This window comes from Balaenoptera borealis (genome assembly GCF_965194805.1).
Source record: "Balaenoptera borealis genome assembly, chromosome: X".
NCBI classification, from domain to species: Eukaryota; Metazoa; Chordata; class Mammalia; order Artiodactyla; family Balaenopteridae; genus Balaenoptera; species Balaenoptera borealis.
Genome location: NC_138881.1, coordinates 124,067,649 through 124,093,422, shown reverse-complemented (window position 1 = coordinate 124,093,422; position 25,774 = coordinate 124,067,649). Strand labels below are relative to the sequence as shown.

Here is a 25,774-nt window from a genome sequence, read left to right as displayed (position 1 = left end):
AGATAGGGCTCTAAGGACGGCCGCAGAGTGGGTGCGTTCACTGAGCCTCAGACCAGCAGTAGAGTAGCTGCTTTTACTTTTAGGTCAGGGTATTTTAGTATTAATATAAAAATCATCATGAAGGCTCAGATAATTGGCTGACGAAGTGCCTTCACATTTTCAGAACTATTATGCCTTTGGTCTTATTAAAGCACTTACCATATATCAATGAATATTTCATTGGTCTTTCATTACTGAGTGAATCATTGAAAAATCACTGCAGTGGAGGTAACTTTACCCTGCCTCCCCGAAATGGCATGGTGCTTGCCATCTCATTAACTGATATTTTTATGGCCGTCGTTTGGCTTAAAGATCAAATAGTGAAAGAAATTTGGAATCATATCATGTTAAACTTTTCTGTCCTGCTATTAGCTGAAACCTGACTAGAATTCTGCGTGCACCAAAATGACTGTAGATTCAGAACTGACCTTTCCACCTGGGGTTGTCAATACCAAATATCTGGGGTCTATTCAATCGCTGATTTTCATGAAAAAGTAATTTTCAGAAGATACTTACTTTCCATTGCCTACCCATGGAGATGGTATCTGAGCGACTTTTGAAGCATTTTGCTAAAAGAGAGAAAGAGAGAGGGAAATGAGGACATCTATCTTGTGTTTTATTAATTCAGAAACAGATGGAAGTGTGATTTCGAGTACATTAATATTGATTGCAGCATTTCGGGATGCCTCCTGTTTCCTTACCAGAGCTGGAATGTATGTGCACGTCAGCACACCACGATGCGCACTCGATGAAAATAGCTGGTTGGGATAATTAGTGGGCTCCAATCAGGACCATGAAAGTCACTTGATGAAAGATCTTATATACTAAAAGGCCCAGTGAAATCAGACTCAGTTCTCCAAGAAGTGGTTTAATTATCCTCATCTGAAATTTATTCTGCAAAACAAGCTCTTCAGAGTACAGACAAGCTTTTCACCTTTAGCTCCAGTTACAAACTTTTTCCCTGGGATGCAAGGTAGGATGTCATTTCTGAAATCCCAGGAACTCGCCAGGACCAAGCAGCATTTGTGTGTGTGTGTGTGAATCACCTTGATTTGCTATCATCACATGCATATCCTCATGGCTGATGGTTTTCCTTGTTTAGCGGTGCAACTGGCCCAGGGCTGCATTGCAGTGGGGCACTAAACAATCTTTTCCCTCTGACGGGCTGGTTTAAAGAATGGGCCTCCTCGAAAAGGGAACCCCCCTACACTGTTGGTGGGAATGTAAATTGGTGCAGCCACTATGGAAGACAGTATGGAGGTTCCTCAAAAAACTAAAAATAGAACTACCATATGATCCAGCAATCCAACTCCTGGGCATATATTCGGAGAAAACCATACTTCGAAAAGATACATGCATCCCAATGTTCATCACAACACTATTTACAATATCGAAGATATGGAAGCAACCTGTGTCCATAAACAGATGAGCAGATAAAGAAGATGTGGTATATATGTACAATGGAATATTACTCAGCCATAAAAAAGAATGAAATCATGCCATTTGCAGCAACATGGATGGACCTAGAGATGATCATACTAAGTGAAGTCAGTCAGAAGGAGAAAGACAAATACCATAGGATGTCACTTATATGTGGAATCTAAAATATGACACAAATGAACTTATCTATGAAACAGAAACGGACTCACAGACATAGAGAACAGACTTGTGGTTGCCAAGGGGGAGGGGGTGTGGGGGAGGGATGGGTTGGGAGTTTGGGGTTAGCAGATGCAAACTAGTATATATAGAAGGGATAAATAACAAGGTCCTACTGTATAGGACAGGGAACTCTATTCAATATCCTGTGATAAACCACAACGGAAAAGAATATGAAAAAGAATGTACATATGTATATAACTGAATCGCTTTGCTGTACGGCAGAAATTAACACAACATTGTAAATCAACTATACTTCGATCAAATAAATTTAAAAAAAAAGAATGGGCCTCCTCTGTTTTAGTGGCGGTACACTTGTGGAGCACAGGAAAACCTGACACTCAGCACCGCCCCACGCGGACAGTGGTCCGCTCGTTACAATGGCCTCACCAGGCGGGAGCCTCCAGTTTTGAACCTCAAAGAAGCTCAACGCACTGCCAGAGGAGTGAGTTACTTAACGTCTGTTTGGTATCTTGCAACGCCCTGACAGCTACACGGGACAGGCCGCAGAGGACAGACGCTGGGCTGGGGCTCAAGGCGCGACCACAGGATCAGCATCAGCATCGCCTGGGAACTTGCTAGAAATGCCCATTCTTAGGACCTGCCCCAGACCTACAGCATCAAGACGCCTTTCCGGAGCCCAGGTTGACACTGTAGACATACGGTCGTGGGCAGCTGCTGCATCTGACCATGTTCACCTCCGCAAGCACTGGCTTTATCATGGCCACACCACACGATAGCTGGGGAACCTACTCCTTTCCCCGAGTTGGTGTCCTCGCACACCTGTGCACCCTCTCTCACCGGGTTCTGATGTTTGAGGTAAGGTCAGGATTTGATTCATTTCAAACAACTGCCTTGGTGCAACTGAGCCAAGTGGTCTGATGAATCTGGCAAAAAAAATACTACTACTAAATAAATAAATAGAATTGTCCTTTTCCTTTCAAGACCTGCCCAACAGGAGCCTTGAGCCCCCTCAACTCTAAAACGTGACCAGTGTTATGGGGGTAGAAGCCACAGAAGCTCCACGGACCCTCAAGCCAGTGATACCCGGCACAGTGGCCAGGCCTAGCTCCAGGCTTGCAGTTTTCATTCAGGCTCATTCCCACATTTCGGCATTGCATCTCGTGGTTGAAATACCTTGTTTTGCTTGTAGATTAAAAACTTCAGCTCCCTAGACGATGCATTTGTTTATTTACTGTTTGTTTATTTTGGCAGCCAAAGCAATCAGTCATCTTCAAGCGCAACCACTGTCCTCCAAGACTCCCCATGGTCACAGGGGGTGTGGCTGTCCCCGCAGAACCCAGGGTGGCTGCAGTGACTTCTCTCACTGCCGAGAAATTTCTAGGCTGGCATCTCATGTAACATGAGACCGGCCATACCCATGGCCACAGCTCCAGCCGCGTCCTCTGGCTGGTCCACCGTGCAGGGTGGGCAGAAGGCATCGCCCCCCTGACTGCAGCTGGGAAGCTGCCCGGGGCCATTTGTTCAGTCCAGAGAATCATCAGGGGATTGAACTATTGTACCTTCTCTCTCTGGAATCAAATCAAACCAAAGCTCTCTGCTGAGCCCCAAAGGAGAGGTGGGAGGAGCCAGGATGAGGAAGGTTAAGCCTTTGGCAGCAGCAACCTTGACATTTAATAACATGCCTGCCATGTCTCATTAGTGATTTAATCGCCCGGGGTCTATAAATTATACCAAATAAGGATTACCTTAAAATATTCCATCAGTGATCTGGAGTACTTCATGGCGTGGTCCTTCTTCAGTTTGAACATCCGCAGGTAGAGAAGTGATAAGCATCGGTAGCTGTGGTGATGAGGAAAGGACCATGTTAATGCCGATGTGTAATCAAACCTAGAAAACTAAAAACTGACTCCTATTTTGCAGTTACGCTCCTACGGTTATTGAGGAATATAAGTGAAAAAAGAAAAAAATTGTAAAAAGAAGGAGTAAGCATAGCACAGGGAACTGTACTCAACATCCTGTGATAAAGCATAATGGAAACGAACATGAAAAAGAATATATATAGATGTATAACTGAGTCACTGTGCTGCACAGCAGAAATTAACACAACATCGTAAATCAACTATACTTCAATAAAATTTTAAAAAAAGAAAAAAAGAGTTCACAAAAGATGGAAGAAGGAGGTCGAATGTCAAAGTCAGGGAGCTATTTTAAGAAGCTACACTGCTGGCTTCCCTGGTGGCGCAGTGGTTGGGAGTCTGCCTGCCAATGCGGGGCACACGGGTTCGAGCCCTGGTCTGGGAGGATCCCACATGCCGCGGAGCAACTAGGCCCGTGAGCCACAATTACTGAGCCTGCGCGTCTGGAGCCTGTGCTCCACAACAAGAGAGGCCGCGACAGTGAGAGGCCCGCGCACCGCGATGAAGAGTGGCCCCCGCTTGCCACAACTAGAGGAAGCCCTCGCACAGAAACGAAGACCCAATACAGCCATAAAAATAATTAAATAATAAAATAAATTTAAAAAAAAAAGAAGCTACACTGCTGACTTTGAGGATGGACGAAGGGGCCATGAGCCAAGGGGTGCAGGTGGCCTCTAGAAGCTGGAAAAGGCCAGGAAGTTGATTCTCCCCTAGAGCCTCTGGAAGGAATGCAGCCTTGCTGACACTCTGATTATAGGGTCGTGAAACACATTTCAGACTTTTGACCTTCGGAACTGTAAGATAATAAATATGTGTCGTTTTTTAAAAAAAGAAGGGGTAAGCATTAAGATCCCATCTTGATAAGGGTATAAATTCGGAGAGTAAATGTTTAGTCAGCGACTGAAGAAATACACCAGTTAGCCTTCCAGAGTTTAATGGAAGACAAGAATAATGATCTGGGGGTAAGCAGCTTAAGTTGACTTTTCAAATCCTTCTGCAACATTTCAGCTGTTTCCTGGTGGCCTCCAGAAGGCTTACCATAGTACGGCCAGCTTTTTCTCCCCATCCGAAGCCAGGGGGCTTGCAAAGTTCTTCAGCCTCATTGCATACCTTTGAAGAGAAAGGACAAGCTCAAGTGGAGTCCGTCTGACCCTTCAGAAAGTCCCAAAGTCATTGGTGTTCTCATCACCTAAATGCGCTAGCCCCACGTTTGCTCTGGGTGGGAGGACTGAGAAGGGCATGTGGGCAAAAGTGTGCTTTCCTGAAAACATACACAAAATGACGACCACAGGAGTGTCACAATGGCACTGCTGTGACGGATGGAAGCTAGCTCTGGAGAAGCCAGCTATATCTGGAGCCCACATTCCAGAACAGTGCTGTGGAACTACTGTGGGTCTGGGGTGTGTATAAATGCTGGCAAAATACTGTTTCTAAGAACACTCTAGTTAAACAATATTATTGGCTTTCAATGAGACGTGGACACATATGTCAGTTTCAGTTGCGTTTTTGACAGATGAGGTAAATAATAACACAGCTATGTCTGACCTGAGTGTAGGAGGCCTCCATCACACAGTTACAAAAGCTGTGTGTTTCTAATGGCTCAGGTGTGGGACATATTCCTCTAGGAAGTGTTTTTTTTGTTTTTTGAGGGAGGTAAATTTCACAGCAGGTAGAGGTCTGAGCGCCCCTAATTTATGGTGCTTGTATATTTTGTCTTTCCATTCTCTTTAATTGTTACTGTTCCACACCGGGGAGATCAAAGGTTGAGTAGTTGCCATTTTTTTTCTTCGAGCTGAGCAAATTCCATTCTGGGCATTTAGACTCTTGAAAATCAATTCATTGCATAAAATCATTGTCTGAGCTTTAATGCAATTTCACAGGTACTCGTGGTGGAATAAGTAACAGGGTTCAGTGCTGCAGTGGGAAGTTGAAGATGTGCAGGCAGCCCCGACTAGCTCTCGATTACGAGGGGGCGATGGCGAGCCCGCACTTTCAGCAGCCTCCCCGGAACACCGGCGCCCCCTATCGCTCTGCTCTCCCCAGTTAACTGCCCCTGTTCTGTCCAGTGAACATTTTCCAACAAAAGGACCCACGCACTTGATGTGGGTCCCTCCTGTTGTTGCCATATTAAGCAAAAAGGCTTCTTATGATGTCATAAATCTGTCTTTGACAGCTGGATCACTGAAATGTCAAGTCATTGTGATGCCCCACTTGTTTTCACAAGTATATGTCTACTGCAGATTCCCAAGGCTCAGAGCAACCATAATTACTTGAATGAAAAAAATGGGGCACTCTCTCTGCAGCCAGCATACCGTCAGGGAGAGAGTAATAAAAATCTCTTCAACATAAAATGACGCTACTAAAAACCATGTTCCTCTTACAGTTACCCTCTAATTGCAGCCACTGTGGAAGTGCCTTGATAGTGGACTTCCAATGGCTTACATGGGCCAGAAGACTTAGTTGCTTTAGCCCATTTTATTCCCAACTGAAATTTCTCTCCAAAAAAAAAAAAATTATACACACACATATACTAGAAAATGTAAAGTTCTACATATATAGAGGACATACAAAGTAGCGCATGTAGAACTGGTAAAATCTGGGAGAAAAAAAGACCTGATGACATCTGAGTAAGGCAGATGGACTGGCGGGGGGAGAGGTACACAGGAACTTTCTGTATCATTTCTTATAACTGCATGTGAATATCCAATTATCTCAAAATAAAGTTTCAAAATACCGACTTAAAAGTGAATGGCTATGAATTCTCCATTGACTTTCACCAGGTTCCACTGAAAATATACTCCTATGGGAAGTAAACTATCGCATCATGTAAAAAAAACAACTGTGCTTAGACAAAAAGAAAAAAAAATTTGTAAATAATATAGGAAAAAGAAGTGTTTTCTAATGGAAATAAATATCACTCAGCGATTCACATGGCATTTTTACCAAAAATGAAATTTGATGTTTTGCTTTTCTATTTAGAGAGCATGTGTTTTCCTAAAAGGAAACAAGAAAAAATATATATAGAGAGAGTGAAAACACCCATAATTTCACCCCCAATTACAGATATGACCTTATTTCCCTTCCAGCTTGGTCCACGTGCAGAAACATGCTTTTTCTGGTCAGAAATGCAATGTGTCTATAATTCTGTGGCTTGCTTTTACTTTAACATCATAGTATAAACATTTTCGTGCAGCTACATAGTCTCCATCATTGTTGCATTTCAATGGCTGCAAATCATTCTGTTGAGTGTACTGCGATGTAATTAATTACCCTTCTACTGTTGATGATTTGGTTTGCTTCTAATTGGGTGCTATAATATAGGCCAAACTGAACACTGTACAGATAATTCGTTCTCCTCTTACAAGTCTTTTCTTCAGTATAGAAAATTCAAATTTCTGGAAGTTGAATTACTGGCTCAAAAGATATGAATGCTCACTTGTATAGGTTTTCCTACACAATACCAAATTGCCCTCAATTTACAATGATCAATTTCCATTCCCATCAACAGCATGGAGGAGGCCCAGTTCACCATCATTTTGTGTAAGTGCTAACACTAGGTATTAACATTTTTACACTTTCCTGTCAATTTAAAAAGTGCCTTGTTTTCATTTGCATTTGGGGATGAAGAGAAGGCATGGCTTTTCTGCAGGTTTGTTCATTAAAGTTTCCCCTCCATTTTGAATCCTTATCGTTTCTGCCAGGATTTTCATCTTGTGCATCTTTGAAAACTGCAGGCAGCCTCTTATAGACACTGAGAAATCAATTTCCCCTTGAAAGCTACAAATGGCGGTGGTGGCTTTCCCAGGGCATAAAGTCTGAGAGATACTTTATATACTTCTCAGAGCAGCGAAAAGCCAAAGATGGCTGCCTGGCCTGTCAAGGTAAGGCTGGAACTTTCCTCATAATCTCCCTACTTTGGTGGCTTTAACTAAATCTTCTGATTCTGTGTAACCATAGTTTTTTTTTCTTCTTCTTCTTTATAATGGTTCCCATTCTTCTGATCTTTTCAAATGCTTCCCTGGGAAAATATGCATGCATCTGTCCAATGTCTGTCTGAAGGTTTAGGTACAAGAGTCCTCAGATTTGTAACAGTTTATTGCTGATGCAAGAACACAATAAAAAGCAGGCCTGGCATTATCGATTAATCAAGCCAGAGGTGGCTGGGCTACAAGGACCTATCAGGTGAAGAACTGCTCACTCAATCAAAAGCCATGATGTAGTCCATCCTGCAAATGAGGGTGCTTATCCACTATTCAGAGGTGGAGGAAATTCTTGTACAAATACCTGCAGATGACTGGAAAGCACTAGAATGGATAGCATTTCTTCTCTTTCCCCTTCTTACAAGAATTTTCTGATTACCCACAAACTCCACTGCACCAAGAGCAACAGGCCAGAAAATTTCATTCAAAATGCAAATGAAACCAATAATCTGTGCCATTAATACACCCTTCCCTATTATCGACCTCATCTCTCCCCTCCCCCTGCTACCACCCTGACTGTCCCTCAAATTCCAGATGCATGGAACGTCTACTCCACAGCTGCGGCCTCCAAAGCTGACTTTGTGTTGGAACAGTGCCCCTCCGTTTTTAATAACTGTGGCAGAAATTTTTAGAAAACATGGTTTATAACAGAAATCCCAATAGCACCGCTTTTTGTGAATTATAAAACTGCGCTTTGAAAAGACAAGTGTCCACGCCAAACAGTGAAATGATGATACTTTACTCGCATCCACTACCTTTCCATTTTAATTTTATGAATATTGCAAATTGTAACACTCACGTTATAACCTCTGAAGGGGATAACTGATACAAGCTGTGTCCATCAGTTATAAATTTTCCATGACATGAATAAAATGGCAAGAACGAATTATGATGACTTCTAAGAAGAAGATGCCTTGTATGAATCATTATTATGTGGAAGTGATAGTTTTCAAACATAGCAAGCAGCTTCTAATTATGACTGGAAAGAGCTCAGGAAGAAGGCAGCAGAAAGGCACGAACCTGAGAAGCTCCACAGTCTCTGAGTACATGGTGTACGGAGACTTGGCTTCCAGAGGGTCGCGCTCCATCGCGTTGCCACATTCGGTGAAGGACAGGGCTGCATCGGCATAATTCACGGCTTTGCCAAATTTCTCAAACTGAAACAGGAAGAAGACTTGTCAACATGACAGTTCCTCTTCTCTCCTTCATCTAAAGCAGTGGTGTTCAACCCGGGGCAACTTTGCACCCCTCCCCCAGGGAACATCTGGCAATGTCTGGAGACCTTTTTGGTTGTCACCACTAGGGATGAGGGGCATCTAGTGGACAGAGGCCGGAGATGTTGTTAAACATCCCTCAATGTGCAGGACAGCTCCCACAGTGGAGAATCGCCCAGCCCAACAGTGCCAAGGTTGACATATGGAGGGGGAGCAATTAGGAATTTGTCTAGACGAGGATGTAACTGATTTCAGGTTCTATCACCATGACATGGAGGCTGGTTGAGAAGAGAAAACTGCAGCCAAGGTATCATGTCTTTGTGGTATTCCTGTTGTTGTTATCTTTTTGGTGGACCAGGATCCAAAACACTGCCTTGACTAGTTTCTCTTGACTACATTTACTAGACTGGTCATCATAATGTCCTCTAGACAGAGCTTGCAATGAAACCCTGCTTTTTACAAGCCTCCTGGACAACTAACCCATTTAGTCTTTGCTTGGAACTCTAGATGAGCACATCATCCCCATGCCCAGGAGAAGAGTAACAAATGGATGCTATCGCCATGAAAAATGGGAAGTTGCAGTGTGACTATTGACGATAATCACATCACTTTCACTGTAAATGATGGTCTGAAACAGTGTGTCAAAAAGCCCCCAAATATAGCACTACTAAATATTTTAGTTTAGTAAAATTTTATTGCAGAAGGTTTTAGCCCTGATAATGGTCACAATTAAACTGACTTAGACATACTGATTTCTTTTTTATGTGTAATGAATATTATATATGACACCTTTATAGTGAGCATTTTCTAACAGTATTTAACATTTTCAATTTTTGATAGCTGGATGGAAGAATTCCACTAATGCAGAATTTTATGTGAAAGAACCAATAGAATGCAGATTGAGCTATTTTAATTTTCTTGTATACCTTTTATCAAAATATTTTCTATGCAACTGTGAAGGTTTCAATTCTCAAAACGTCAGAGTAGCTGTCCCTAGCAAAGGATTAAGTACATCTATAAAATGATGAGTTACAGGTCCTGCAGAATCTCTTGCTGTAAATGACTCTCTTTGCAATAAATGTTCTCCAGCTTTTATGTACTGCAGGAATTCTGTGGTTTCCTTTCTGTAAGCTGTTGTGGAAAAATAGCGGTTTCAGCCCAATTCAAAGCGATTTTATGAAAACCTCCATCTTCTCTTGCCTTACAAGATAATTTTCTTAGGTCATCTGACTCTGATTGGCTCTCCCCTGTGGAAATTAAGCTTTACATCCTGATTTTTGAAACTGACTTTTCATTTGCAAGCCCATAGCTGGAAGGATCCTTAAAGATCACCTGGCCCAAATCTCTCTTTTTCCAAAAGGAATAACTGAAGTCCAGAAAGAAGACTACATGGGCCACAGGGCCAATTAGGGGCTTGAACTCCAAAGGAGTGCCTAGCTCTGGTGTAGATGTAAGCCAAGCAAAGACATCTTCCTCTAAATGAGTATTTCTCAACCTTTTCTTTTTTTCTTATGATTCCTCCCCACCCCCACCCCCCCACCAAGGGAGATTTTTTTAGATTTTTTTTTTCACACACCCCATGGAAGTTTTAATACTAAAGACATACCGATTATCTCATGTACCGCGGCCCTTTGGAGGGCAGTGGATGGTGGTCACGCGCAAGTCACGGCGCAGAGACCATCGTGGTCCTCCATTACAGCCCTCCCAGTGGCAAACAGCACAGGGCAGCTAAGTCCTGGCTGGACACAATGTGATGATGGAGGATGTGATTTTTTTTTAACCCAACGGAGTTGAACTGACACCTCTAATTATGCTGGGCTTTAGTCAAAGGTGAGGACCCTGAATTTAGGGCAGTGGTTCTCAACCTTGGCTGCACCTGGGAATCACCCGGGGGGAGCTTTAACACCCATGCCTGGGTCCCAGTGTCGGAAATTCTGATTCCATTTCTCTGGGGTGTGGCTTGGGCATCAGGGCTAGTTTAAAGCTCCCCAAGTGATTGTACCACATGATTGAGATCCCCTGTTAGGTGGCTCAGTCAATCAGACGACCCCCCCATGCTCTCACAACCCCTGGAGGCAGCGAGGCCAAGTGTCGGGGGAAATCCAGAGAACAGAACTTCCTTTCTGTGTGCAGGGACCTAGGCTGGCTGTGGGCCTCACTCTGGAAACATGTCATCAAATGCAGCAAGGAGCTGAGATTTTTCTACAGACCTGAGTTTACCAGAGCCGATGACTGAGGCCACTTAACTGGCTCTCAGCAGCCCTCTCCCTGCCCACACCAGTTCGGGTTTACTGGAACCCATGGGAGCTCCCACCTTCCCCAGGGCAGTTTCAAAGGTCATTTCAAAGTCACTTGAAAGACAGTACAAGCCACTGAGCTTCTGAAGTTGGAGAAAGGGGAAGAAGAGTGGGAAAACCAAGAATGGCAGGGCAACATGGCACCAAGACCTTGGGGAATCCCGGTGCTAAGGAATTAACCAGCTCCAATCTCTCTATGTCACAGCAGCAATGAAAAGGTTTGACTCGTTTGTGAAGTGGCTTCTTTGTTTTCCTTCAAAGCCTAATACCTGAATGGGAGGAGAGCAACGGGAGAAAGCGGGAGAAAGGAAACCTACCAGTGCATCAGCTTTGTGCTTCAGCTTCTTCGCCTCTTGCATGTAATAATCAGCGTTGTGAACCCTAAACAAACAAAACGAGCATGTTCAGAAAGCAATGTTTCATCTTTTCATTAAAAGACCGAACAGTCACAACTTTGGGGGGCTATAAATCCATTCCTATACAATGCCTTGAACAGGGCCGATGAACACTTGTCATGCATATAATAACCAAGCTTGAAATAGTCCAGTGAATGAAATCGGAAGTGCTTAATGGCCCATTAGGATAAATACCCACATCCTCCAACCCCAACCATTCCAGCTGCCCAAACAGATCCAAGAGAACCTAGCTATAATTCTCTTTGCTGGCACACAGTTCTATCTGAGGACACGGGTAAGCAAGGAGGACCAAGCAAGCTGGGATTCAGCGCCTGCCTTCGGAATCAGTAACAGAGCTCCACGATTAAAATGGGCCAGCGACGTTTCTCGATGGGGATAGAGGTGTGTGTGAGGAGGAGGAATCTACTTTCAAGGCTATAGGAGCTGCACTGCTGCCTCTGAGGTCTTATTTCGGGTGACACATGCGCGGTGCTCGAAAAGCCATACTGCCCCCACCCCCATTCACCACTCCAGAGAATCTGGGGACAACATACGAGTCATCAAAAGTGAGCTTGGGTCTCCGGACATTGGTAGTGCTGCTGGACAGAACGGGCAGGGCCGCCCAGGATGTCATCTCCAGGTGACTGCTGTCCATGAGGCCAGTAGTGATGGTGGAGGTGATGGTGGAAATGGTAGTGGTAGTGGTAGTGGTAGTGGCAGTGGCCGTGGCAGTGGCCGTGACAGTGGCGGTGACAGTGGCAGTAGCAGTGACAGTGGCAGTGGCAAGAGCAGTGTTGGTGACAGTGACGGTGGCAGAGGCTGCCTTTTTTGGAGTGTCTCCCTCCTGGGAAAAAGGAGGACAAAGAATTTCCATTAGGTCCAGATTTTTAGAGCATCTTTTCATAAATGCTTTGCATGTCAAGCACACTAGGAAACGAGACGAGAGAAAAGAAAACAATGCACACAGCTGGAGGATACACAGGTGACCCTGCTATATGTCATGAACTCCGGGAATCACCAGCTTTTGTTCTATGATGACACCAAACACCAAGCTAGTCACGTGCTGTGACTACATAGCTCCATCATCCCAGTAAGACAGTCATTGGCAAAGGTCTAAATCCAGTTGGGGATGTGAGGGGGGAGGGGAAGAATGGGAAAGGGAGGGAAGGAGAGGGAGAGAGAGAAGAGAGAGAGAGATTATCACCCCGACGTGTGTATTTTTGATAAGGGAACCAGCCCAGAAACTTTCTCTAGGGTAAGAAAAGTACTCTAGTCACTCTGCAAAATACCAGATCCAGGGCAGCAAAATGCCAGCACACCAGGCATCGTACTGCAACAGTCAGTACCCTGGGACCGAGGCTGAGGCTGCCTTTCTGTTCACCCGAGGCCTTGACCGCTTTCCCGCTAGGGGATGCCACAGGAAGGCCTCTTCATTTCCAAGCCTTGGGAGAGTGAAAGCTCATCTGTACCAGGTCAAAAATCAAAGGAGTCAGAGACTTCTGAGTTCCACCCTGAACCGTCATTGCCATAGAAAGAATGGGATCCAGATGAATGAAGCAGGTGGGAAGATTTGTAACGATGTGACACTCTGTGTCACGAGACCACCTGCTGTGTTCACACCGCTGACTCTGCCCCCATGCCCCCATCTGGCAACTGCGGGACGATCCTGACTGTTCTACCTCTGAGCGTACTTGCCGTGGTGCCTCTTCTGCCCTCTGCTCTAAGGTTGGCATCCCCCAACGTTCTTTCCTCAGCTCTTCTCCCTTGACCTTGACAGGATATGCCAATCTTGTGTGCACTGGCACAGATCTGACAATAAGCAGATAAGGTTTTCCCCAAGGGGAACCTCCACCTTACCCTCTCTCTGATGCTCCTGCAGTGATCACTTCTGGAGAGTTCCACCAAGATGGCCCATTAGCACCTCCAATTGCTCTGAAACCAAACTGACATCCAAAGCAGTCCCCTTTTTCTGTGAATGGCAGGATGGTCTCCCCTGTCACCAAGGCTGGACTTCTCCAGGCCGGTAAGGGCATGTTGGTCATCCCCGGGCTGGGAGCATCAGAACCGGCGTCTCCCCGCCTTGCCTTCCATCTGAGCTGCTCTGCTTTAACCAGTTTTAGATATTGAAGTTCTGTAAATTATTTCATTTCAAAACATGATCATGCCCCTGAAACTCTTTTTGAAAACCACTGCTCTACTCCATCTCTTATCTCTCCTTCTCCATCACCCTCGTCCAACCCATTACAAAGTCCTATTCACTCCCTCTCCCCAGTGTCTCACAATCTGTCCCTTCCTCCTCTGAAGCCTCAAAGTACAGGCTCTCGTGGCTTCAGCCAGAGTCGATCACACAGCCTCCTGGCCGAACGCCCGACCTCTGAGCCAGCTTTTCCAATCACCCTCCCTCTGCTGCCTGCCAGCCTGAGCTTCCTGAACCGAGCTCCCTGCATTTCACTGCCTTGCGGCTGAGTGCAAACCCCAGGCTGAGCTCCTCTGCTGGTGTGTAAGGCCCTTCCTGACCTGGCTTCACCCTTCCCGACTCCCTCCGACGAACCTGCCACCAAACTGAACTCATCAGGCTTTCTCCACTTCCCTGCTCTGGGTCCTTCGCAGTCTTAGGGTTGAAAAAGCCTTCTCTTCGTTACTTTTTTCACCTTGCGATAATGTACTGTATTTTTTCATTTTTTAAACTGAGGTAAAATACACATGACATCCAATTTACCATCTCAACCATTTTTAAATGTTCAGTGCGCTAGTGTTAAGCACATTTACATCAGCGTGCAACCCATCTCCAGGGCTCTTTGATCTTGCAAAGCTGAAACTCTTGTGCCCATTAGACCATAACCCTCCATCCCCTTACTACCCTCAGCCCCTGGCAATCACCCTTCTAGTTTCTGCCTTTGCAAACCTGACTCCTCGAGGTACCATGTGTAAGTGGAATCATACACTCTTTGTCTGTTTGTGCCTGGCTGATCTCATTTAGCATAATGTCCTCAAGGTTCACCCAAGATGTAGCACATGTCAGAATTTCCTTCCTTTTGAAGACTGGATAATATTCCACTGTGCGTAGAGACCACACTCTAGTTTAATCATTTCCCCTCATTACTAAACCCTACTTAACACTCTCAGCTCAACCCAGCTCAACAAATGCCTTCCCAGGAAAACTGCCTCATGTATATGGCCAGAAGTGCTTTAAACCTTTTTGGTCCCTTTAGAGATGGGAAGGGCGTGTCTCAAGCCCTCCCCTAAGACACCAATCAGCAGCTATTTCGTATCCGAGTTTATTGAGCACATGTCTCATTGCTCACCTTAGACTGGGAGCCCTTTCAGCGCTGGGGCCGTCTCTGATTTATGACACTCCCACCCCAGCCCCGTCCCGCTACCCCACTGCCCAGTGCACTCAGTGATTTGCTGAACGCAGGCCTGCCTGCCTTAATCAAAAGGGTCACTTTACAGCGAAAAGTCAAATGTGAACATTTCTTATATCCATGAAAGTCTTATCTTTTCCACTTCATCCTGGACCTTCCGATTATCAAAAATTCTTACCATCAAGAGCTCATTGCGGTAACTGTGCTGAGAGACTGCACATCTAAAAATGGTTATGGTGGATACGGAGAAAATCATTTAAAGTTCATCACGGATTTTATTCAACCCAAACACATAAAAAACTCAGAGGCTTCTGAACTCCTAAGCCAGCTCCACGCTTCTACCGCCAAAGCCAGATGACCCAGACCAAACAGCTGAGTCAGCCCCAGAGAGAGCCACGTGTCTCTACGGCCAAGATAGGTGACAAGAACCCTGAAACACCACGTCCACCACGCACATGGAGGTGATGTCGGTCCTGGCACATCTAACTGGAAACGGCTGCGTTCAGCCATGATCATGTAAGTCATATAAACACGTCCTCTGTTGACCCTCACTCATCCATTGAGTCAATAAACAGGACTTCGTGAATACATGGGACAGAGAAGACTCTGAGAGCAGAAAATGGAAAACGCTTTTGGAGCTGGAAGAACCTGTATAGATCATCTAGTCATATTTACTCATTTCATGGACTCAAAGAGGTTTCATAATTTGCCCAAGGTCACAGAATAGATTTGCCGCAGTGTTGGCACTATGTGTCAAGCAAGTCTCTTAACTTCCATAAAGTCTCTCAGATTTCAAGCCATTAATAGAAAAAACTAATGGCCAAAGAAGAGGCAACAGGAACTCAATCCATCATGGGGACCCTGGTGATTTCCTTAAGAAGAATGATCCATTTCTAGGTGAAAATGTAATCATATTTATCAGGTTTCCCCAGTAGTTTTCAGCTCTTGTGGAAATGCCTTTGCAGGATCCTCTTATTATCATGGTCGTAATAACATCTGTATTAAGCATCTAATTATTTGCGGCCATGTACTAGGCGCTATATGAAGAGAATTGTCTAGATATGGTGCATACCCTCCAAAAGCTTGCAGTAGAAGAAAGCCTCCGTTGGAGTTTATAACATTAATTACATTCAGTATCAAAAATAGGATTGATAGTGTAATTACTGTTTAGAATAGACAGTTTCATTCCTAACATTATAAGTCAGCATCTTTAAATGTGAATGCAAATATAATGTGGGCACACACACATACAAATTTCATTTGGAAAATGACAACTTTGTAATAGAGCAATTTCTTTATGTCACCAATAAAATTTACCTAGATATGTATGTCATCTAGTCATCTCAGATGATGGAGGACTTTAAATTGTGGTCCTTAAAGCTCAGAGGCCTCGTGGCTTTTCATGAAGTGTTAAATGGGCGCTTTTGGTTCAGGGGCCACCAGGTTGGCGCTAGACATTTGAAAACTCATTGATTTTCACGCATTTGCTTTTTATACGACACTTAAAGGAGATCAGATGCATATGGATGCTGTATCTCCGCATACGTGCATTTACCCAAAAAGGCAGGTACATTTGCCATTAATATTCACTAGCGACACTATCGCTCATGGTTTTCACGGTTCAGGTACCTATACCTGGGGCAGATAAAAAGACATTGTGTATAGATGTGAAAAGTGATACAACTTCTCAATTATTTATGCTAATCGAGCAGCAGTGCAGAAAATCGAAAGGATGGGATAATCCTTTAGTTTGGCTTAGAGAACCACAATTGTGTGATTTTAGCAACAGATTCACCTTTTAAACTCCATCCTTTTGAGTCACTATTTTAAAACACAATTCACACCTGCTAAGCTGGGTGGTGGAAAGATGTAACTTGGAGTCCCGGCCCTAGTTCCATGACCTTGGGCAATTCCGTCCATTTGTTCTCTCCCTTTCAGTAAATGATCAGTGCCTCCCATGTGCCAGATGCTGTGGTCAGTATTGTGGAAGTGTCCCCCACCCCCAAGATCTGAAGGGACTGGACCAAAGGACGTCCAAGGCCCTGAATGCCTGCATAATAATCTGTTTGGAGAAGTAAGACTGGAATGAAAAATTCATCTTGAGTTCAGTTAGATAAGCTGGGTCAACTTGTTTCCACCTGACAATGATAAGATTTCTTCTAAGATGCTTACATTTACAGATATCCCTTTGAAAGTAGCACAGAATTTGCCTTCACTCCTCTTAGGTTTGGTCGAGGTGATCTGTCCAGTCATAGGGATGGTCTTGTCTTGACTGAAGGGACCATTATTGCCGCTGATGTTCCTGCGGCGTGGAGGATCCTCTGGCAGTGGGGAAAGTGGAGGGGGAAACAGCTTTTCTTCTTTTCTTCTGTTTGCCCTCCTGGATGAATTATTTCTGTGTAAACAAAAAGTATAGGGTGTCAGAAAATTTTGTCTCTCTTTATTCTGATCTTTCCCATGATGCTGGTACTTTCAGCTAAAGTAATATGTTGGTTGATGGTCCTTTACTTGTGGTGAACAGTATACATAAAAATGCTTAGAGACATAGATATCTATAGAGAGGGAGCCCTCCCTATTGACTGAGTTATAGATAAATGCAACCATATGTATCTAAGAATAAACATGGGTCTTTGAAACAGAACTCCAGGATAAATGGAAATGTCTAATGGAGTGTTGCCCCAGTGTGATACTTGTAACCTTTTAAGATTACTGTTAAGTAGATTTTTATGGAAAATCCAATGCAGACTTTAATCCCATCATTTTTTAGGATGGTTCCTACTTATTCTGCCCTATGACTTAACTGCATAGTCACACAATAAATGGTACAATAAACAATTAGTGGAAGGATACTTTCTTAAGAAATACTATGTTTATACATTACACAGAAATAAATAATGCACTAAATACTTTTGGGTTACATTGCAAATTGTATGTTCCAACTGTTCTACCCAAGGCATAATGAGCCCCTGACCTTAAGTTGTTATACTGAAGTACTGATGTACTCCGGTTTACAAAAGTCCATTTGAAAAATATTTTGTCATCTTTCCATAAGACATCTGCAGTCCTAGAAGTGCTCCTGTGCTTTCAAACTGATTTATCTGCCCATTAAGTGGGTATCATCAAATAGACTGAGACTTCAAATAAAACAGAACAACTAAAACCTTATGCTAGCTGCTTAACATGGTAATTGGGCCATGGATTTTTATTTTAGTTACTGTCTTCGACTAATCAATGAAGATTACTTGAATTTTAATCTTTTCTTAGACAACTAATATTGTACTGTGCAGCCATTTACTTTTCATGATTATTGACTACAATTTTCAACAGCAAATTAAGTCAACAAGAATTTATGGTTTCCTCTTGGTCAATTTCAGTCAGTGTCTAGAAATATAGATTTACAATATCTCAAAGCAACAAATCAAAGATGAACAAGCACTCAAGTGGTTTGATTTCCTGAAATGGTAGAAGTCAATGCAGTCCCCTCGTTCCACTTCTGCTGCCCAAATTTGCCATTTGTAATAATATTTGTCATCTTCTGTTTCATAAATGAGGTCCTATGTCAATTTTTGTCAGGCAGCCGAATTTTCAGAAAATTCACTGTTTCTGCCATTACCTTAATGGATTAAAATTAATTACAAAATATTTGCCAATGGATTTTTTAAATTGCTTGGGCATGAAGAATCATTTTAAGATAGTGGTGATGCCTGATGAAAATAATGGTGAAAATATGGATTAGGATGCACGGCCACGAGGAGGCTCCACCAACATCAGCCCACACTGAGTATAGTCATTACAGAGGAATCGGACTTTGGGGAATTCACATAGAAAGGAGTCAAGCATTGCTGTGGCATCTATAGGAGTGACTGGGTTCCTTACCTATGACCACTCCTGCACTACCTGAGCTGCCGGAGAAGAGGGTGGGCTGCAAGGGGAAAAGCTGTTCCCTACAGGCAGTCCATTTGCCATTGGCAACTACCGTTGTGCTAGGCCTCCCCATCTGCCATCGTACACAGTACACCGTTCCCAGTACAGTACATTCAGTGCAATGGGCACAGTCATCTGGCCCCATTTCCATCTGTATGATAGTGACCTGGAACCATGTGGCCTTTAATGACTTCCTGGGTGAAAGACACCCAGGGAGCATTTTCTAGAGACCACTCTGTCACCATTATGGCTTCTTACTATAAGGGCACCGCTTGTATAGGCTCTGGCTCTTGTATAGGAGGACAGCAGGCAAGAGAGTCCCCCATTTAATGCCTCAGAGGCCCTTCTGATGGTTCAAGCTCCAAAGAAGGGGGCAGGGAACTCATCAAGGCCCTTCTGGTGGACGACAGGCAACTCCAGCTGTCATAGTCTGGTGTGGCATCCTTTGCTAGGTTTAGAATATTCATTGAGAAAAGTGAATGTTGTCTTATAGAAATTTCCAAGGATTTAGTCTGAAGGGTCAACAAAGCACAAAGGAGCAGACAAAGCTTGAGGAGAGGGCTTCCAGGAGAAGACCTCCGAGAGGTCTGTCCTGCTTCCTTCTCCCTCAACTCCCGAGATTTTCCCGCAGACATGGATTTGCTGGACGAGTGTTAAGAACCCGATCCAGGCCCTTCCTGAATGATAAACGCTAGGTAATCACTGCTCTCCGAACTACTACCAAAGCAGAAAGATCGTAAGGACCATGAGGTAAAACACCATTTTATGAGAACGAATTTGAATTATTAGACATTGATTTAATATTTGATCATCTCTCTTCCATGAAATGGGGACCAGTGACAGATCACTGGGTCGCTGAAGGAGGCTCGCAATGGGGACTGATGGTGTGGCAATGCCCCACAGCTCCCTGGCTCTGCCTTGTGCCCTCAGGAGACCTGGCCCGAATAGATAGAATCTGGGAACTGGGGCAGTACCGCCACTACAGGGATACCACTTTAGCCCTTCCTCCTTGGAAAGTAGGAGGGCCCTGGAATGACAGTGTTTGACCCCTGGGAAAGAAGTCTGTTTCCCCACATGCCTGGCCCACCCTGGGGTAAAAAGGGTTGGTTTGCTCCACTGCAAGAGTTACTAATTCTGAGAACTCCAAGTATGTGAAGGGATATTTCCGATCAAATTATGCCAGGGAACACAGATGCCTGTCACAAAGAGCTTCGGGTCCACAGGGAGACGGGCAGCCTAGGGCCAAATCTCCTTATTATACTGAGCGGATCTAGCGGTCATTGGTCTTTTCCTACCTTTCATCTCTAAACAACAAGGATCCAAACAAATGTAAGCTGATAACTTATTTCCGACATCTTATCTGTGGCAGATTGATGCCCTATCACTGATGTTAAACAGTAATCTGTGAAATCAATTGTTAGCAGCAGTTAGCCATATTGCCTCTCTGCTCTGGGCTGCTAATAGGCTCCAAAACTGGTCTTTGATGGAAGTAATCTCTAATTTTGAATGAATTTATGGCAATAATCCAGACGGAATGGTTCCGGTAGCTGACACGATTGTTAGGGAAATGATATGTATAAGACAGAGGGACTCCATCACAATGTTTGGTAGGAAAGGCTGGGGTCGTGTGAGTGAGGACAGGACAAGGAGGCCTCCTGCCTGACTCTGGCACCTTCTGCAAAGAGGGAGATGGGAGAAGAGGTGCCAGCTGATCGGCATTAACGCGTCCATCCCTAGCCGGCTTTTCCCAGCACAGGACTGCCTGGGGTTGGGGGGCACTCCCAGACAGCTCATGTCTCTGGCCTCCCCTTGGCCTCTGAGGAGTTCAGCATGGAGCTGCTAGCCCTCTAGCTTCACATTAGCGTTGAGAAATGACACCAAAGAGGAAGCGGCAGCTGAGCCATCCTGTTGAGGCCAAGGGGTTGCTTTCCAGGGAAACCTTTTTATTTATCACCATCAGAACTGGAAATTGCCCAGAAGGAGGTGACTTGGCTCAAGGGACAGGTGTCTCTTGAAGCTGCCCCTTTTAAATTCATTTACTTCCTCTTACCCTTCACTCAGTGCTAAAAGTTCACTTTCGCCGATTTTGGTCATCAATCTGAGTTGGAATAAAGAAATGTTGCTAAAAAGCTCAAGGAGTCACCCCAAATCTGGCAGCCTGAGCGCCACCCTTTATCCCACCCTTGTTAGACTGGTGGTCAGAGACGGCTGTCAGGACAGGACTGAGAGACTCCTGTTTCTTACCTAACATTCCTCTGGGACAGGACCGGACCCCCTGCCCCCGGCCAAGGGTTCATTTGGGATTTCTTAAGAGTCTGAACAAGCAAAGTATCCTACAGCCCAGGGCAAACTCACTCTTTAGTGCTGGGAGGCTTCTGGGGGGGAGCTGGTGAGATGCAAGGTGGTAGCAGGCAGATGGTGGCCGCCTCCTCCAGGCGTTGCTTCTTCTCAGGGATTTTCTCCGCAACTTCTGTTGGCTTTAACAGGAAGAAAAAATACACAGAGTCTGAAATCCACGGCACATGCAGACATTTAAAAACAATGAGCAAGGGAGACAGCTGGCTTCTATTTTAAGTCCTAGATTAGGTAGGGGAGTTAAAAGTGCACCTCTGATCAGACGGAAAAGCGATCAGTCTTGCCTCGCCTACTCCAACCAAGAAGCTGGCATCTGAGAGGGTGAAGCTGTGATGTGAGCCTCTGATCGGGTGGCACAGGGATCTCATACCAAAAGTAAAGAGAATCTATAATTTTCAGACACTTCTCCCAGCAACAATGCCTCCACAAATGAGTAGTTTAGAAACTAACAAACACTGCAATTCTAACACGGCATAAATCCTGTCCAAGCACCCTGGGGGTTTAGGGTAACATATAAAGGTCACTTCTACAACCAAAAATGTGCAAGGAAATTAACCATATGCAAGGCACACCTTTGGACCTTCATGTACTGGTTCTGAAGGTACACTTTAACTCCTGGTTTTACTGCTGTCATCACTAAGAGCAGGGAAACAGTGATAGGGCAAGGTCCCTTGCCCTATCAGACTTTTTGGTCCTCCTATTTGGACCAGACTTTGGTCCCTATTTTGGAATACTCTCATTGAATAAGTTGGTGCACAGCTCAGAGATAAAACCGTCTGTGAACCTCTAAAGCTGAATGATGACTTAAATCACCCTTGCAGGATTCCCCATGGCAGCCGTTCAAAATAATATTACTCAAGTATCACCATGAGATGATACACTAAAAGACTACTGTGAGATCCAGAGATGCAACACAACGAACTTACTGGACACAAACTCCCTTCCCCAGATGCACGTGAAATGGAAGAGGCCATTGTGGGTTTCACCTTCTGATTATATCTGTAGCCCTGGAATCCAACCCTAATGTCTTGCAGGTGAGATTTTCACGAGTCAAGCCGACCACACAGGTCAGGGGGCCAAGCAGGTTGGACAGAACGTGTGTCTAGTAGGAGCCAGGATAATCAAAATATAACTGAGTTGCAGGGATCCTGATGTTTGTATGGAGAAATTAACAAGGCCTAGAGGATGCACGTTGACCTTAGGAGTCCTTGGTGCCCTGCTGCTGCTGGTGGGGTGGGGGACTACAGAATAATGACCCATGAATCTGGGAAGCAGGAACAGCTTAAGGAGCCAACCTGGGGGACTAGCTGCCTGGGGAAGGAGCCTCTTCATATTCTTCATTGCTACACATCACGTGCCATATTGGATACTCTTGACATTGGTTGTCAGACCTTGATTATCCCTAACACTTCCTCCCTGGTCATGTCAAATACCGCATTTCCCACGGAAAGCACCGTTGCCTTCCCCAAAGACTGCAATCCACTGCCACCAGTCTGCTGGAAACGGAGACTCAAGACCCAAGTAGCTCACAGACAGCCGCTGCTCGCGCTCACGTGGCAGGCCACACCTGACGGCTTACCTTGTGCTTACGCTTGCCCTTGGGGGCGGGTTTATCCGCAGCCGCGGCAGCTGCCTGCCGCCTGGGCTTTGACGCTGTCTCCTTGTGGTCTGGCTTGGCCGGCGCCGCTTGCGGTGAGTTGTGGCCAGGCACTCGAGACAGTAGGTCGAGGTCAATCTTCACCCAGAGATTCTTCAGATTCTCGTGATCTCGGAGAGGAGACAGAAGCTCGGTTTGCGTGACAGAAATGGGTGAAAAAGTAGGCTCCTCAGTCGGGACGGGCGGGTTGCTGCCGCTGCTGAAGGTGCTGAGGGTCAGGCTGGCCCCGCAGGTGTCCTTGGACTTGGCAGTGTTGCCCCCAGGAGCCATGCAAGGAGGCAGGACTTTGATCTGCAGGGTCTCTTCCTGGTCTGTGTTGGAATCAGACGCAGACGAATCGGTTTCAATGAATTCCCGGGACTTCGGCACGATCTTGGCAGGCCCTCGGTACTTCTTCTTCTCGGCAGCCAAGGGGACGCTGGGCCTCGGTTCTTTCCTGGGCACCGGCTTGTGGGCGGTGGCTTTGTTGCGGCCTCTCGGGGGGTCAGGAAGCTCCATGCTTTCCTTTTCTTTGGGAGTGCTGCTGGTGATATTTGGTTTGGGCCAGGTAAATTCCTCAATGCTGGGGTTCTTCTCGACCCTCTTGGGCTGTTTTTTCCCAATTGTCCTTTGAGATGCTGTCTCGAGAGTTGTCGACAATTTATGCTTCAGAGCCTTTGTTTCTGGAATTTTCGGGGTGGGCTGTGGATGGGCTTTCTCCCTGATGAGACTGAGGAGAGGCCTCTCTTTGGGTTCAGCCAGGACCTGGCTGGGGTTTTCCTTCACCTTGACCTGGACTTCCATTGGCTGTATGACTGGAGGAGGTACAGAAATCGTCTCCATGGGTGTTTCATTTTGGCCGCAAATAAACGACTTGTTCTGAGATGTCACTTTGTTAAGCCATTTGTCCAGCTGCCACTTGTTGGTGGAGGGCGGCTCAGGCTGCAGATTGAGAAACAGCGGGAAGAATGAATTTCACCTTTGGGAAGAAGTCAGGAGGACCCTCAGTGCACTGACTGTTGGCTGATAAAAGCTTGGGCTGTTAAGTGACCATTCACACATTTAGAAACATACATGGAATTCACATTCATCACGTTCCCTAGTTAGCCAAATACTCCACAAACCAGCTCCAATCTACTTATTTAAACTAAGTTCCACTGCTCTTCTGAAACTATCCCCTACTTTGGCCAGCAAGGAAGGAATTATTCACAGAGAGTTTTTCCAGAGAGTGGGCAGGGAGGCCTGGGAGGGAACCTGGTTCCCAAAGTCCTTTGGTGGGACTCATTACTCAACCTCTTACCAGGAGGCCGAGGTAGTGATCTCTGGTCCTGAAAAGAAATGTGAGCGTGCCTCAAGTGTAACTCAAAAGGAAAGGCTTTCTCTCTGCCAAGCTGCCAGGGCCTCCTATACGATGCTGTAATTCATGGCAAAAAGAAGAGGCCTTTTGTATTTTCACTGAAGGATGAAAAGATTTGACTTACAAAAAACCACTGCACTTTCCTCGGTGTATGGGCAATACCCAGTTTATGGGGACATGCATGCAGACATTAGCGTCTGCCGTTAAGCCATGGAAATGATGCGTACAATTCGGGTGCCTGATTCCCAAGTCTGAATTCTGCCTGTTGAACTAAAAGAGCCATCATCTTTATTAGAACTCCTCTTTTTTGAAAGGCATCAGCTGAGGCTTATGGCACCAGCCAATAGAGGGTGACAGAATTCAAAAGACTCTGAGTAGACGTGATTCCAACCCACACAGAGCAATGGCAGGTGAGCGTCGAGGCAATCGCAACGGCTGCTACTGTCGTTAGCAGAGCGCGAGGTTAAGGGCGCCAGCTCTGGTAGCACATAGACCCTGGTTTCAGTCCTGCCTGTGAGATCTTGGGAAAGTTCTTTCTTACCCTCTCAGAACCTTATTCTCTCATCTGTAAAATGGGATAATAATAGCAAGGACCCCATAGAGCTGTTATGAGGATGAAAGGAGAAAATCCAAGTCACGAGCTTCTGACGGTGCCCGGCGTGTGATCTACATTCAAGAAGTGTGAGCTATTATGATCATCAGTAATGTTACTATGGCATCTTCTTCTGTTATTCTTTTCTGATTACTGACAAACAAGTGTGTCCAGAGCCGTGGAGGGATCTGCTTGCTGTATGAGGTGCAGGCTCAGGGGAACTGAGAGGCTGGCACTCAAAGAGAGGATGAGAGGGGAAGGACAGGGTTTTTAACTCAAAATTATAATTCTGGTATTTTGTGGGGCTGTGTGAAATGTTTTCATGAATTACCATCGAGCACACTTGAAGAATATTAATTGAAATTTAAAAAAAATACCTGTGACCTTTCAACCATCACGCTTCCTGGGTCTTACTTGCCGAGTGACTTTCATCACTTCAACCTAGAGGAAGGGGTGGTGTCCCCAGAGCTAGAAGCGGGTCTGGACTGGCTTTGCTGATTCTCTGGAAAGTGAAGTTGCGAGCCCAGTGATTACTAGTCCAGTGTAATAGTAATGGGGAGGCTCAAGGCTCAGAGTAGCTGAGTGAGTCACACAGCAAATCAGTCACACGGCAAAGAAATGTCTGTTAGAGACCACGCGAGTACATGTGTTAGAAGAAAAAAATGCTATCAAACACCTGAGTACTTTTCTGACGGGTATACCGTGCTGAAGCCCTCATCGCGCTGGAATACTGTGATTGTTGTACTGTTGTGTGTGTGCAGGTCGGAGGTGCTGCCTCGGGGCAGGTAAGCTGTGGCTGGGGCCCCGGCCCGTCACCCACCTCTGGCGTGGCCACGCGCGGCGCCTCATTGGCTTCACTGTCAGTGGTGCTGCTTTCAGTGTCTGAGTCTGACTCTGAGCTGCTCTCAGAGTCACTGGAGCTGCCGGATCCCCCGCTGGCTGGCGCTGCAGGTGTGGGCTGAGGCATGGCCAGGAGCGGGCTGAAAGGAAAATGACACCACTCGGTCTCAGACCAGCTGGAAAAGAGCCCAGGTCAGCATAAAGGCTGATGATTTGTGGGGGGCAGGTGAGTGGAGCTTGCCAT

At 45.4% G+C, this 25,774-nt stretch overlaps 1 protein-coding gene across 4 annotated transcripts in view; it reads right to left on the bottom strand.

Moving 5' to 3' along the window:
* AFF2 (ALF transcription elongation factor 2) overlaps positions 1-25,774 on the bottom strand; it is a 482,808-nt gene that overhangs the window by 9,910 nt on the left and 447,124 nt on the right. For all 4 annotated transcript variants that reach the window (XM_082376043.1, XM_082376045.1, XM_082376044.1 and 1 more), the window contains 10 exons: positions 25,511-25,670; positions 22,685-23,683; positions 21,106-21,227; positions 16,999-17,221; positions 12,016-12,305; positions 11,384-11,447; positions 8,576-8,712; positions 4,614-4,685; positions 3,405-3,498; positions 556-608 (listed from right to left, as the gene is read on the bottom strand). In XM_082376043.1, coding sequence (XP_082232169.1) covers positions 556-608; positions 3,405-3,498; positions 4,614-4,685; positions 8,576-8,712; positions 11,384-11,447; positions 12,016-12,305; positions 16,999-17,221; positions 21,106-21,227; positions 22,685-23,683; positions 25,511-25,670 — 2,214 coding nt within the window. The remainder of the gene's footprint in view (positions 1-555; positions 609-3,404; positions 3,499-4,613; positions 4,686-8,575; positions 8,713-11,383; positions 11,448-12,015; positions 12,306-16,998; positions 17,222-21,105; positions 21,228-22,684; positions 23,684-25,510; positions 25,671-25,774) is intronic.